The sequence below is a fragment of the Gossypium raimondii genome, chromosome 4 (assembly GCF_025698545.1).
Source record: "Gossypium raimondii isolate GPD5lz chromosome 4, ASM2569854v1, whole genome shotgun sequence".
Lineage (NCBI taxonomy): Eukaryota > Viridiplantae > Streptophyta > Magnoliopsida > Malvales > Malvaceae > Gossypium > Gossypium raimondii.
Window position 1 is genome coordinate 14,113,525 of NC_068568.1, and position 16,456 is coordinate 14,129,980.

Below are 16,456 nucleotides of genomic sequence, written 5' to 3' on the forward strand. Positions count from 1 at the left end.
TAATATTTACTGACGTGATATTTACCACGTCAACATGAGGTACACGTGGTACACCACTGTATGGTTGTTTTGTTAGCCATGTCAACACTTAGTAGTAGGAATTGATAAAAATTTTAATAGAATGACTAATTTGTTATTTAATCTAATGTACAAGGACTAATTTACCTATTTTTTTAGCATAGGGGTAAAATGAATCCACCTCTTAGTAAAGGGGCTTTCATGGTACTTTTACCTAATCTCACTCATCCTTTAATTCCATGCCACTTACATTAATTTTTTTCTTTTGAAAAAACCAAACAGTCACTTAACATTACAAACAAATGAATTTTTTTTTAAAAATGGCTAATTTGCATATTTTTCTAACGTACATGGTTAATTTATCCATTTCTTGAGTAAAGAAATAAAATGCAATTTAACTACTAGTACAGGGACCTCAATGGTACTTTTATCTAATATTAGTAACAAGGATGAAGAATTGAGAAGGAATTTTTAGATGAAAGGGCAGCTGATCCTTGCAACTAATAATTCTACCCCACTGAACTAAAACTTTTGACAATGGAACATATCAGATATCAAATACCTATAATTCCTCTCTACCTCGTATTGTTTGTTCTTAAGGATGAGCAAAACTCGATTTAATTCGAAAAAAATTTAAATTTTGAGTTATTCAAATTATTCGAGCCAACTCAATAACTTGATTCAAGTTTCGAATTCGAGTTGAGTTCACAATTCGAATAACAAATTGATGTAAATACCTTTTTGGTCCCTGTCAACTTTGAAAATAAGCAAATTAGTCTCTCTCTCAACAAAATTACAAAAAATTAAAATAATTTTTAAATTTAAAATATTTATCAAAATTTTAAAATTTATATTTTTAAAATATATATATAAAAATTCTAAAATATATATAAAAATTAAAATTTTAAAATTTTTCTAAAATAATAATTATGGGACCTAATTAATTATTCAAATTTATTAAACTCAAGTATCTAATTTTTATTATTATTTTGCTTTAAAAAATTTGAAATATATATAGTTTTAAATTTATGTGCTATAATATGGAATTAGTTATACTGTAACAATATTTTTATTTGACATGTTTAATTTTTTTAATTTAACTTGAACAATTTCACTCGTTTCGACTCGACTTAATATGAAAAAAATTAAAATTAAGGTAGGTTGATAAAATAGGACTCGTGAACTCGATTAACTCAAAATTATTTTACTCGATTCGACTCAATTGAATCGAACACACACCTGGTTGTTCCTATGGGTGAAAACTGAAATAAGAAAAACTAAAGCGAATGGATGGAACGGTGCGTTTTAGTTTTAGCAAAGTTAATAAAACGGTGCAACACTTTAATGAAAACGGGGTGTTTTGGGTGCAACGACAATCCCGTTAGTTAACTAACTTTTGAAACATACAAAGTTTCTCTCTTCTTTTCCGATTCTTCTGGATTAGCGTGCATCAGGACTTCATCTCTTTTTTATTTGAAAAAACCGTCCCCTCCATTCACCACTGCAACTTTTGTATTGCTAATGCTACCGTCCACTTTTGGCAGACAGTAGTGGCGCCTTAGCCTGGCCGGTGAAGGCGGATAAGAAAGCCGTTTCTTAGCAGATCCAATTGGATCCTTCTCAGGTGTTCCATTTGCTTCTGGTCCCAAGGGGCTCTGCAAACTGGTCTTAACTCTTGCAGACTTAGTTGGTACCATGTAACTTGGAAGTGATGGAGAGTTGGCAAGGCTCTCATTATCAAGCACTGAGGAGCCTGCGATGCTGTGTCTCCGGTTTCTGTCAGACTTCATACTGACTATGCTTCTTGTTTCATCATCTAAACCAGCCACACCACTCCTCGGGCTTGCTGACTTCAGCTTTCGGGCTGGTATGGATGCTGACTTAGGAGTAGAAGGGGATAGGAGGCTCGAAGTTCGGCTTGGCTTTTGGTTGGCCTTCGTGGATTGCTTATCCAAATTGAGTTGATAACGAGCATAAGCTTTGCTGATTTCTCCACCGAAGTTGCTTCGTGCACTCTTTAGGGATGACTGGTCATCGAGATGTTCTTTATCTCTCATGCCACCACGAACCTCCCATGGCCGGGCTGTCATCCACCGTTCCATCCAGCTCCATCCCCATGAGGGATTGCTTGGATCCATGAACAATGGATTCATAGATCTCGAAGCATTCTTCCAGGTTTGCTGCAAAAGTTATATGTATGTGTCAAAAACAGAACTCTGTTTAACTTTCAACACTTGAATGCCAAGGTACACTGGAAGAAAGTAACTGTTTCTTGGACCTGAAAACCGATGTTTGAACTTTCTATGATGCAATTTAGTTATGGTTCATTCATTCATGTCACTTAACAATGTTGTTAAATCTCACAAAGTCGTATAAGCATGCAGTAGAAGGGTTAAATATTCGATGTTCTCCATGTGACTCCCAACAACGCATATTACCTGATGAGTAAATGAGTACGCCATGGCCCTTTCTCTTCTCATGGCAGCCTCATGTTTGCTCAACAAGCTTGCCTCAATTTGTTCCTTTGACCGCACAGTGTCATCCCAATCTTCACCCATCTGTTTAGAACATCAAAATCCATGCTAAGAAAGAGAGATGCAACTAATAGAACAACAAAATCTATACAATACACACAGTAATTTCTGAGCTTGACTGCAGTGACGGAAGTCACTTAAGAATCCTCTGTATGGTATATATAATAGCTTAATCTACCATCTTAATTTGTTTGTAATACAAAGATAATTTAATTATAAGATATTGTCTGAGAAACTAGAGCGTAGAGGAAAAAATCGAACCCACTTCGCAGCAGTCCACTCACATATCACATTCAAGCAAGTAAAACATGCTGATATATCTATGAAAAAAAAGGGGATTTACTTGCAAGTTCACAATCTCTTTCGCATGTTTCTGCAAGAGTTGCCTCTGAAGAGCCTGGTTTTCTTCCATCATCCTGGTTCTCCGAGCATGAATCTGACACTGCATACGAGAAAGAGTTTGCATGCACCGAAGGGAACCGGCTGCTTGCCGTCTGGCGGCAGGCCCTTCCATCAGTGATTTCAACCTAGCCAGTCCTCTTAAAGCACGCAATGCCCTTTTTGCCTGAAAATGAAGAAATCATGATCAGCAAATCCTCTACATAAATCTTAGTCATGCTGGAAAATAGATATGTTAGAGACAATGCCTCAAACATTAGATCATTTAATTTGACCCAGGACTTGCGAACAGATATCATAAAGTAACAAATTATCATGATATTACTATTTCTTTTCTTCTTCTGTACTAAACTTTTACAAAGAAACAGTATGCTTAACAGCTATAATTTGCAAGCTTTTGATCCAGGAAAGTTTCTTCTAGATTATAAATCATAAGTAAACTTACACGTTCATTTTCTTGCATTAAAAAGAAAAAAGAAAAAAAAAACAGTTTCATGAAGATATTTATAGAATGTTTCCTGCAAGATGCATAAGATTAAACAAAAATAGGCTGAAGTACTAGATTGAAAATCATTTCAGATATGAAATGATTAAGCAAACAACTTCAGGAGGAGAAAGTAAAAAATTGCAGCACATACAAGGTAAGCTCGGAAAGCTGCTTGAATTTTGATTGCCGCCACTTCCTCCTTAGTTTTTCCGGCAAACCTAGCATCTGTATTAAGTTGATGTCGAATGGCCTGTAGAGCAACCTGAGCTGGAACGGCAGGAGAATTGGCAACTGCCACAGGGTAAGTCTGCTTGCTTTGCTCAACTTCAGGTTCAATTAATTTCACCTCTTCAGGCTGAGGAAGTGGGGATAACTTGGCTGCATCAGAACCAGTGGGATCGAAATGCACCTTCTTCTCCAAAAATTGTTCTTTTGATTTCTGAGAAACATAGTAATCAAGAATATTAAAAACTGAGCTAACCATGAAACTACAGATGATTTTTAGCTGAACGAGACTTATCCTAACCTGGTTTTTCTTTCGCTTGGACTCTGAGAAGAAGGCTTTCTTTAGAGAGGACAACCATTTCCCTTTCTTTCCCATCTTAAGAGGCAAAATCATGGGGGAACAGTAGATATTAGGAATAAAAATTGAGTTTTAAACAAAGAAGAACTTAACGGAAGGAATAAAAGTTTTCTTCAGAAAGAAAAAGGATCCATGATCTATCTATTAGCAGAATCTGAAGGGGTTTTAACTTATCTATCTTCAATTCAACTAATGAGGCAAAACTCCAATATGTCCCAGTGTATTTAACAAATTGGGGAACAGCCCAGATTTGGTGGCACAATTAATGATACCAAGCAACAGAAAATTCAAACAAAAGGAAGTTTAAAATGCATCTTTTAAAATCGGGGTCCATGAAGCAAAAAGTACCTGAGAATGCAATGCCCGGATCTCAAAGAACTTGAAGAGGTCTCTTTCCCTTCTTTTCAGAAAACAATAAAAAAGATTGAAAGGGTTCGCAGCTCTGTTAGCTGCCGGCCTAACGCCTATCTTGAGAAAAAAATTTTAGAGATTATGAAGAAGAAACAGCTGTTAACTTTTTATTTTTATTTTTTACTTCTTTCTTTGGTTGGTAGAAAATAATTCCCAAAATTTGGTAACTATGTATATACATTAACGAAAACAGTTAAAAACAATGCAAAGCACTCTATCTTTTGTGGTTTCCAAATTTATTGTCACTTCAGTTCAGTAGATCTGCGAAAACTGAAACTTTTTAACTGTAAAATTCCCAACATGTCTGACACTGAAACTTAGCAAATATATTTTTTTATTACTTCCCAAATAAAAAACAAAAGCACCAATTGATTGATTGTTAAATTTTTGTATTTGAAAATAGTAGTTATTTAGGGTAAACTACACCCATGGTCACTTTTATTTACCTTAGGTTACGTTTTAGTCACTTATGTTTAAAATGTTACGTTTTAGTCATTTACGTTATCATGTTGTAACATTTTAGTCACTGAGCCATTAATAGTCGTTAATGGTGTAATGTGATGGTGACATGCACGTTAAATCATTATTTCAAACAAAATTTTAGGTTAAATTATACAATTGATCCCCATATTTTTTTCGTTTTAAGTAATTTAATTTTTTTCTTTTATGTTCTTTAAACTTTCCTCTTTTTTTCCATTCTCTTTTGTTTCTCCCTCTATTTTCATACCTTTCCCATTTCTTTTAACATATTAGGAAGTCGAATTGGCAATGAAAAAGGAAGTAGGAAGTCGACTGTCATTATTTGCCTATAACCAAAACCCATAAACCCATACCATGCTTCTTTTTTCACTACCAATCCGACTTCCTGGTATGTTAAAAAAATAAAGAAGGTAGAAAAACAAAGGGAGAAGTAGAAGAGAAAGGAAAAAAAAGAAAGAAAGTTAAAAGAACATAAAATGATTAAATTGCTCAAAACAAAAAATTATGGGGACCAATTGTATAATTTAACCTAAAGTTTTTGTTTGAAATGATGATTTAACGTGCCACATCAGCTTACCATTACACCATTAATGACAATTAACGGCTCAGTGACTAAAATGTTACAACACGATAACATAAGTGACTAAAATGTAACATTTCAAACATAAATGACTGAAATGTAACCTAAGGTAAACAAAAGTGACCATGGGTGTAGTTTACCCAGTTATTTATTGGTAAAATAAGTTCTAATTTTTATTTTTAATTAGGGTTTTAGGTCGGTTTTAAAATTAATTTGGGATATAGACCGATTTAACTGGAAAGCTTGTCCAGCTAGACGTACTTTTCAATTAACAGTCAGATTCCAACGCCTTTTTAAACCTTGCCGACAATGGTAAAAAAAATTTAATACCCAATGGTAACTTCTATTTTACCCTATAAATACCCCTCAAACTTTTTTTTTCATTCATATCATTCTCTCAACTCTATCAAGTCTCTCAACTCTCTCGTTTTTAATATTTTTAATATTTTTTATTTAAAAATATTATTATTTTTAATTATTTCGCTTTTATTCATTTAAATCGATTTCTCACGAATGGCTACCTCCCTAATCCACTTCGATGGCAAGCATATTTCCTTCACCCAATTAACAATTGTAAGACCGAAATTAAATTTTGTTAATTTCAATAATGTTAATTTTAATTTTTCTTTTATAATTATTTTTTTATTGTGTAAATAGGCAGATGATCGTGTTCTAAAGGGCTTCATTCATAATATGAGAAAGCCTGTGATCCTTGAAATTCGTGGTCACTTGCAAGCGGTTGGATTCTTACATGTGTCTCGCATGTCCCAGGGCTGTAAACTTGATTTGCAACTAATTAGCGCGTTGATGGAAAGATAAAGACCCGAAACATAAACTTTTCACCTTCCATGCGGCAATTATATAATCACACTCGAAGACATAGCACTACAACTCGGTCTAACAATGGATGGGCCAGCCACCACGGGATCTGCGATCGTTCCAGGCAAAGTGAACCTCTGCCAATCATTGTTGGGGAAGGTCCCGGACAAGTTTGAAGGTGGTTGAATATCGACGAACTAGTTGAAGGATAATTTCAACGAGCTCCCTGAAGATCGAACGGAAGAGGTCATACAACAATACGCCAGAGCATACATCATGAGGTTAATCGAGGGCATTTTAATGCCCGACAAATATCAAAATTTGGTGCATGTAAGGTAGCTACTACATCTAGTGGACTTCAATGAGTGTGGGAAACTAAGTTTGAGATTTGTTGTATTGTCCACATTAGACTGAGAGATGTGACAAGCCACGCTACCGAATGTGGTGTCGATCGGTGGTTGTCTGCTTCTGCTGCAGTCGTGGGCCTAGTGGCGGCCACCATTTCTATGTCCCAAGGTGACCAACCCATATATGTTCTCGTTGGTAACGAGGTAAACATCATTTATTAACAAATACGTAGTTTGTACAGTAATTTTTATTATTATACGTTTCGACTAATATATTGCTTATACAGGTAGAACCATGAAACCATAGGTTGAGCTATATGGGACTGTCCGAGGATTTATAAGATATTAGGTTATTATTAGATCAACGCTCGAAAGCCAATGTTAGTTACCTATTCTTTCAAACCTATATTAATTACAGAATGATTTGTAAAAAAATTCATAAAGAACAATATTTACAATTTTGCTCTTTAGTTTGAATGGATGTCGTACACCGACATCAATGTCATATCCTACATCCCATCAGAAGTATTGGGCAATCGGTAAATATGGGACGCGAAGGTGTCGTTGGTAGTGTATGCGGTGGTGGAAATGCATGAAACAGACCGGGTGTTACGGCAGTTCGGGTGGAGGCAACTAATTTCGCCGCCACTACAAGACCTGAAGGAGCTGCACAAGGTGGACATGTAGGGGAATGACAACACCGACTGATCGGTGCAGCACAGGAAGCACATCGAGGTGTGGGATCGTAGGATGCAATCTATATCCATTCACATACAATTTTTCTCAATGGACATGACGGCATTTAATGATTACTTGGCATGGTTCAGAGCCGTCGGTAAGTCGTATCTGCAATCACCAGAGGAGACGAGTTGACAAATTCAAGCGAAAAGGTCATGTAGACCACCACAGTATACTAGTAGGGGACGCGGTCTCACAATGGTTTCATCATCCACTTCAATAGAAGATGCACCGCCTATGGCTGCACAATATCTGGGTCACTTCGATCTAGGTATCACATTTAATACAAGCACCACCACACTACAACTCACCATCGCACGTGGTCAGTTCTTCTATTCTTGCAGGTTTATATTTCCCTCCACCGATGTCCCCTACATACTACATCCCTACACAGATGTTGATACTAAACCCCGTGTCAAAACACACACCAATGTATTCACCACCACTAATGCCTGGTACCTTTCCAACGTACTCGAGATTTGGGGCACCTTATAGTTTCACGCCTATAGTGACCCAAACACCGCGCGCATCACTATTTTATGGGAGTGGCTCATCGTCACAATCGGTGGAAGAGGGAGTCACGAATACACAATGGCAGGCAAGGACGACACAACAATCGACCATGAAAGAAGATGATGGCAGTGTTGATCTTGAAGATACGATCGCCTAAGGGGTCAAGCTAACTACATACTCATGTAATGATGACGATGAGGAAGAAGTCTACAGGCTCGTTCTTCCAGATACACTTTCGGATGCTACTCATGATGCACCTCCCGTTGTACACAGAAATCATCCACGCGACTTTTTTTCACCGCCTTGTGACACACATTCTACCCGACGACACCATTGATTGTATTTTTTCTTTTAATTTTTTTAATGTAAATATAGATATGTCATAAATAAATAAAAACTGAGGTTATTCGTTCAAACAAACCATTTGTCATTATTACTATCTATGTTTCATTGATAAATAACAAATGTCAGATTTTGTTATCGACATATTGTTTTGAATATGAAATTTTTTGGATTTACCTTATTATTTAATTAAGAAATAAAAGAAAAATGAATATGAAAAATGTAGAATAAAAAGTATCCGCTCTCCGTACATCCGAAAGTCATGAAATTTCACAACTAAATAAATTGTAAGTTCTTAAAACCAATCGCAATATGGAACATCGACCTTTATAATTTATACTGAATACAACAAACACTATTAGTATGGCACACGCATATGAAATTAAAATTTGGTTATAAAAATAACACTAATGGATATGAAATTTGGTTGAAAGCAATGTTATCGACGCTGGGGCCTCAACGTTTCCCTATACAGAGAACATATTGACTTCATATGCCCTGGGTTTCTACAGTACCCGTATAATTTCTGTTCATTATGCCTTTCCCAAATATCCATATTGTTCCTTATCTGGGTAGAATTCGGGCGACCTTTTGGGACGCGGCATAGGTCATTGTTTGGCACCAGCTCGAACAGCGCACTAGACACAGGCAACCACATACTCTCATCTGGGATGGGTGAAAATTCAGGACTCTACATACAACGAATGCATTGTAGTTGGTAGACGTCATTGATGTAAGGTGCATGCTCAATCTATAAGCTCCCACATGCGGTAATTGTATGTGCGCATAGAAATCGAAGTGCTTAGAATCTCCCACAATTGTAGGTCTTTTCCATTAGGTTCACACGATAGGATGTACCTGACATTTTCTGGTCGGATCTAACGTGCTCCGTGACTCGAAAATTGAGGTTCCGACGTGAGTGGCACACTACATACATCATGTTCGCTCTCATTGTACTTCTTTATCTTTTGTATCACGTCATCACAGAATGTACTGCTGCCCGTTATTTGCCCAGCATACGTCGACTCCCTCTTAGGAAACAAGGCGGTCAGTCGAAAGTATGTCTCTTTGACAATCGATGTTACTAGAAAATAACGCGTCCTCTTTAGTACCGAATTGATGTACTCGACCAAGTTTGACGTTATGTGTCTATACCATATACCGTCGTAGTACGACTGCCTCCATTGTTTGAACGGTATATTCGAAACATACGTCGCATCGTAAGCGTTAATGGTACTTAAGTTGTTCAACTTTTGATAGAAAACATGTTGGACAAGCTCATAACCTATCGATAAATAGGTACTGTTAGTGCAATGAAATAACTTCGTAATTAAAAATTTGATGTGTACTAAATACATAATAGGAACTACAAACTTATGTCGATGACTAGATCTTGCTTAGTCGTCGAAGAATATTTTTGGTAGTAGTTCGATCCCACATGTCGTCTGCAGTACCGATGATAAGTGCAATTCCATAGGGATTTGTGATGATCAATCGTCAAGAGTATTCTAGGTCCCCTGTCCAATATGACACATATGTCGAGCTGCAGGAAAATAAGACGGCGCAATCAACTTAGAAAGAAATCTCCATCATCTGTCATTTCTCCGAGATTTATTGTGAACGCTATAATAGAATCTTCTAATTACCGTCCTAAGCAATGGCAAGTAACAGATGCTGTTGATACCTTCTATACAATCAGGTATCGTTAATTTGGACTATAGGCTTATAGTGCTGAAATGCCTCTCTACATTGCTCAAATGTCCAAAAGAATTGGTGGAATACTCGTTTCTCAAGGATCATCTGGTTGTCATAGTACTTTGGGCATGTTTCGAGATCGCTTACAGATGTTGGTACGTACTGATCCAATACCTGACACCATTGTCATAGATAGTTATACGAACCCTTTCACCATGATGCAACTTCTCCATAGCTTTTTATTTTGCAACTCATACTTTGTAGTATGTTAAAGTGTATTGGTACTAGTTACGTATGTTCACAATAAGCATTGATATTTCAATCCGAGGACTGGCCTTCATTATAGGTAGAATAATGTCAGCAATTATATCCGAGTCTAGCCTTGGATGGTCCTAAGTTACACCCGTTGCAACATACGTATGGGGACTGGGATACTTCTTTATCGTCTATAGCCCAATTTTCTTCTTATAAAATGCCATGATTTTCCACTTACACCTCTCGTCTTTCATTACGCACTTTCTTTCAAATTTCTCAGAGCGAGACTTCGTGACGTAGTAGCTCACGTCGTTCTTGATGTTGTACCGCTTCAATGCAGCAAGAAAAACATCTTTGTTGGGGTATTCCATTCTAACTTCTAGTACTCGTACTTCATGAACTATGCTTGCATAACCAGGAGTTCTGTGTGGAAGCCGAGAAAACTCTAAACCACCTTTGATCGATAGGTCAATTTTTGTTATGTGGGGCGGAGGTTTATATGCCCTAAATCATGAATCTGGGTCCGAAACATTGTCTGAGGTGTCATCATCAAACTCGCAAGGTTTTGGGTCCATTGTAACTGAATCCGGTTCGAAAAATAGTGCCATTTCAGAACCATCCAAACCGTGCTACCAGATTAGCTTAGGTTTTTCCTGCTACCCCTCGTTTACGTTCACAACCCCTTCTTCCTCACGTGCATCACTTTCCTCGTCCGCACCTTCATTGTCACCTTCGAGCACGGTGTTCGACATACCCTCGTCGACCCTCATTGAAAGGAATAGGTTATCGGTTCTCCTGTAACCCATGTACCTGCTAGAAAATCTTCGGTTTGATGATCAGTATACGTCGATAATCCCTAGTATAACTGCTTCCGTCCTATCACACCGACCTAGTGCTGAAGTTAAAATCGAATGCACTAATTGAATGTCAAGCCCGAGTGTATAGATTTGGGTTATGTTGATACCCCGATGATACTGATCCCTGAAGTTTAGATCGATGCCAGAGACTGGTAAGTGTCTGCCTATAGATGTGTAGCCACTTCGAAAGAGGCCAGAAAACCCACCGCACAACTGTGTAGTAGGACTTTTTGCTTGAACTTCGGTACCCATATTTTCCGCAAAGAAGATCGAAGATGGGCCAAATCCATTAGCACCGACGAACTCGACATATAACTCAATAATAACATTTTCACTTGAGATGTGCAATGATATGACCGTCTCGAGATGCTTCTCGCTAATCATATCGAATAACTTATACTTATAGGGGTCAACAGATGCAAGAAATCTACATTGTAACCTCGTAATTCTTCTCCGGCTCGATCCCTCGACTATTTTCTTGATTCTGGTCATTATCTCACACATTTGAATAGTACTATTGAACATCAATTTTATGAATTTGCTCATACAAACACCACCCCAAACTATGTATTACTGATTTGACCATCGTAGTATATAACGGATTTCATTTGTCGACTCATTTCAATATTGGTTACGATTTGGATGAATAAACGTAAAAAATAAGTAGAGAGTTGCCCGAAGGAGTACACACAACTCTCGCCCGTGATGCAAGCTTCTTTTGTTTGATATTAACTTGATGTATGTCTATGTTATGAAAATTACACCACTTTTATAAGAAAATTATGTAGAGAGAAAGAATACATGCTATGAATTTGTTTAAGAATGCACACATTCGTTGCATAGTGTATAGTGCAAATAATTTTCATCACGCATTCAGAACTCATATAAGTTATCAATATTCTGCGCTTCATAACGTGGACAACAGTCATCTGAAAAGGTATTTTTTGCTCGGGAATAGTAAATATGTTAGAGAAAGCTCACCCAGCTGGGCAGGCTTTCTTTAACATATTTACTATTCCAAGCCTGACACTTCGAATAATTCGGATGATTTAAACACTTCAACATGTATAGAATATGTTCCAGCGTGCTTTGAAGGTTTTCCTTTACAAAACAGACCCTTTCATGCAGCTATAAAATGGCTCTCACATACCAAACTTTATCATCCCTCCCTCATATAAGTTCTCTCCAATCCTTTCTATTTCTCCACTATAAACCATTTCCCAGTCTTAAAAAGTTTGATCGCTAAAAGTATTTGGTTTATGTTTGAGGTATTCTTGAGTCATCAATGATACGACATGCTTAGAGCCGCACACATTTCATATATCATGTCGAAATGGGATCATTACCTCCGAAGCCTATCCTAGGGAAGTTGGTAATGGGGTGATTTTGCTTTGTACGGTCAAGGATGAAAGTCAACGTAGAGGTCTCAATCAATGACCGTTATGCGGTAATGGATCGGGGTATAATGGGGGAGGCATTTAACGATCGTTATGCTGCCATGAGCTCAATCTTTTTGGATACCTGAAAATGATACCCTATAAATACCATACAGAAGTTTGAAGGCATATTCATACGAAACAACTCTGAGGCTTCTAGCTATAATTAGTGTAATTTTTTCTTCATTTCCAGGCAACTGGTACCTTTAACCTTCATTCTTGTTCGAAGGTCAGTATCGTCGTGGATGCAAAAGGACTCTCAAGTAGCGACTGTTGTTGTGCAATAAAAGTGATGCTCCTTTCGGAGCGATGATGATTGTCGTTATTACACAATCCATTAATAACTACAACTACTACCACGCCAACTCGAGTTTGACCTCCACTGTGCCAAAACATCCGCTCTCCTCCTAAGAACCCTCTTGTGTCCACCTCGGTGTCGACCTTCGAACAAGAATGAAAGGTTAAAAATACTGGCTGCTTGAAAATAGAGAAAAAAAATTACGTTGATTACACCAAAAGTCCCTAGAGTTTTTTCTTATGATTATGGCCTTAATCTTATGTATAGTATATATAGGGCATTGTTTATAGGTATCCAAAAAGCTTAAACTCCTAACCGCATAACGACCGTCACTTGGCCCCTCGGTTATACTCGAACCCGTGACCACATCACGACCGCCAACTGGGACCTTTATGTTGAATTGACCCCTGATTGTATCAAACATTATTACCCTGAAACCGGATTTCCCCTGTGATAGCCCGAAATAGGGCCTAATCGGAATAGTAGTTTCGTAACCACAAATCCGAAGTGAAATAGTTTAATTTTATAAATTTTTATTAGTTACTGATTGATTGAAATATTGTGTGAAAATATGGATAGAAAATTTTAATGCTTTAGTGCTTAATTGAATTTTTAGGACTAAATTGAGAAAAATGCAAAGTGTGTCTAATTAGTGATTAAATGACTTAATTGAATTATTGCATGAAATTGGAAGTGTTTATGTGGCAATTAGACCATGAATTAGTGTTATGGACACAAAAGGGTATTTCTAGAAAAATATCTAAGTAATGGGTCAAGGGCATTTTTGTCCAAATTGAATAAAAGACAAAATAAAGATGAAAACAAGTGTTCATCTTCTTAAAATCAGACGTTTGCTGCCAAAAAAATTCATGTCACCATAGCTAGGGTTCTTGAACTTCCTAAGCTCAATTGTAAGTGATTTCTTGCCCCGTTTTTGATTATTTTCGTATTTTTATGCTTATTGAAGCTTGAATTTCATGTTTCTACCATTTGATTTAAATGAAATTAAAGTTTAAAAATTGACCCATTCATGATATAATTGTAAATTGATTAGTGATGTTAGATAATGAATGTTTGAAGTGTTAATTACAAGTTTTACTAGATGAATTTTGATGAAAATGTTGAAAAAGGGCTAAATTGTGAAAGATGGTAAAGTGTGCATAAAGTTGTGATTTTGTGAAATTGAGGGCTGTTATGAGCATGAAATATGATTTAGTGAAGTTTGAAATTTAAAATTTAGTGAATTTTATTTTTACGAGCTTAGGGACAAAAGTGGAATTTTGAAAAGTTTAGGGAAAAATGTAAATTTGCCAAAATGTTGTGTATGAATTGTATTTGAATGAAATGTTGATAAAATGTATTAAATTGTGTTAATATAGATCAAGAAAGAAGAAATAGTGGAAGTGATCGGGAAAAGAGAAAATTATCGACTAAATTACAAAAATAGTCGTTTTGCATCCGAGGTAAGTTATATGTAAATAATAGTTATATTTGTATAAATTGTGAATTATATTTGATATGTGAATTAATATTGAATGTGGAAGGAAAATTGTTCATGAATTATTCAAGTAATAAAGTGTTAAGTGTAAATTCGGTTGAACTTAGGAATAGAATTGGATACAAGTGACATGTCACTAGAGACCAGATGTTACAGAGTGTTACTGAGTGTTACAGTGAGTCCCGGTGCTGGGTGATCTAGCATGTGTTGCGAGACACTGACGACTTGTGTGAGCGGGCCGTGGACATTCCAAGTGTTATTGATCGATGGTAGCCGGCTACATTTCGGTGGTAACCGGCTACATATCGATGGTAGCCGGCTACATATCGATTGTGGCACTTATGTGCTAAATCTCTACGTATCCGTGTATATTCCAACTGTTCAACGGGATTAATAATGAATTGAAGTGAATATAAAATGTTAAGTGTGAAAATGTATATGCAAGTGAATTGGTAAGATTTTGCATGTGTAAGTGATTGAAATTGCTAAGAAATGTTTTGATTAGTTATATGTTAAAAGTGTTAATTATTAAATGAGTAATTATTGTTTACATGTAACTTACTAAGCTATTTATAGCTTACACATCTCTTTCTTTCCTTTGTTTTATAGTGATTTGAACTTGATCGAATAGTGGACCGTCGGAGCTCGTATCACACTATCATAGCCATCTCGGTATTATGTGCTTTTCAAAATGTTTGAACTATGGCATGTATAGAGTCTTAATCATTTTGAGCATGTTCAAATGATATGGCTAAGATTAGCTATTGAAATGGTTAGTAAAGATTATGTTTTGGTATTATGTATGTGTAAATGGTAACTAATTCAAAGAAGCAGTTTCTTTGACAGCAGCAGTGACGTGAATGTAAAATTCACCATAAATAGTAGAAATGGAATTAGAGAGTGAATTATATATGTAATTAAAGCTTATCAAGTCTATTTTTATATGAAAGAAACGATGTAGGAAAAGGAATTCTGTATTTTGAGATATTTGAATTTTAGTGAGACAGGGTCAGAATGGTTTTGAAGTCCCTGTTCTGACTTTAGAAAATCATTATAAATTGTACAGAAAGAATTATGGGTCATAATTTATATGTGTAGATTTCTTAGTGAGTCTATTTTCAAAAGAAACAAACGATAACCTTATATGTATTCTGTACAAAGAGATAATTGATTTTAGTGCCGAGAGGTCAGATCTGTCGAGCTGTGAAACAGGGATACTTTAATGAATAAACTGTACTAATTGGCCAAGTCAAAATTCTGAAAATTTTATGGTAAGTAGTAATATGAGTCTAGTTTCAGGAAAATTTACGGATTTAAATTTTGAGTTCTGTAACTCGAGTTATAATTAAATTAGTGAAAGTCACGCAGGTAGACAGTTTTGTTGTGAACAGTGAATTTAATTTTAAAGGCAAATTTTTATGCTCCGAATCGGTAAGTTAAATTGGATAACATCTCGTACTCGATTCCGGCGACGGTCTCGGGTAAGGGGTGTTACATCCCCACAATGGGTTTCAAAGGTCATTGTCTTATCCCGCCATGACATATGAAATGTATGTGTGTTTAGGCGTGTTATCACATCCTCGACCCTTCAAAACTACCTAACAATTTTCGCTGTTTCAATCGAAAACCCTGAACACTTTTAAAATTCCTAAACCCTAAAAAACTCTAAACCAAAAACACTGACCCTAATAACATAAAAACCCTAACTCTAGGAGAGAGATCTGGTTAAATTGGCCTATATCCCTAATTAATTTTAAAATCAGCCTAAAACCCTAATTAAAAATAAAAATCAACCTATAGGCCTTATTTTACCATTATTATTACTAGTTTCTGATTTTATATACCAATTAAAATATATGAAAATTATTTTATAATTGTGTAAATTTAATTTTATAATTGATATTATAAACAAATTTAAATTATTTTATAATTTTATATATTTTGTAATTCAATATTTGTATTTAAAAAAATAATGTCTTAAATTATTATATATGATTATGGCTTAAATATTCATTGGTATTTTTAGACCGTGAGAATGATGAAGTCATAATTCTAAGTTTTTAAAATCTAAAATTCTATAAAAATTAAAGAATTCATAAACAAAATTAAATGAAATGTAAAAATAATATTAATTCTTTTTAAAAATTTAAAACCAAACCGTATATT

General features: G+C 35.8%; 1 protein-coding gene across 1 annotated transcript; it reads right to left on the reverse strand.

Annotated features, from left to right (window-relative positions):
- Positions 1-1,305: 1,305 nt before the first annotated feature.
- LOC105768141 (protein IQ-DOMAIN 2) lies at positions 1,306-4,559 on the reverse strand. The gene is made up of 6 exons (XM_012587899.2): positions 4,370-4,559; positions 3,965-4,039; positions 3,590-3,877; positions 2,896-3,117; positions 2,457-2,576; positions 1,306-2,198 (listed from the first exon to the last, which is right to left on the reverse strand). The coding sequence occupies exons 2-6, from the start codon at positions 4,037-4,039 to the stop codon at positions 1,488-1,490; spliced, it is 1,416 nt and encodes a 471-aa protein (XP_012443353.1). The 5' UTR covers positions 4,370-4,559; the 3' UTR covers positions 1,306-1,487.
- Between the last annotated feature and the right edge of the window lie 11,897 nt (positions 4,560-16,456).

Coding starts and splice junctions, on each gene's coding strand:
- LOC105768141 (XM_012587899.2), bottom strand. CDS start 4,039: ATGGGAAAGAAAGGGAAATGGTTGTCCTCTCTAAAGAAAGCCTTCTTC. Junction 2,577..2,895: donor AAGAGATTGTGAACTTGCAA/GTAAATCCCCTT, acceptor TGTTCTAAACAG/ATGGGTGAAGATTGGGATGA. Junction 2,199..2,456: donor CGTACTCATTTACTCATCAG/GTAATATGCGTT, acceptor TAACTTTTGCAG/CAAACCTGGAAGAATGCTTC.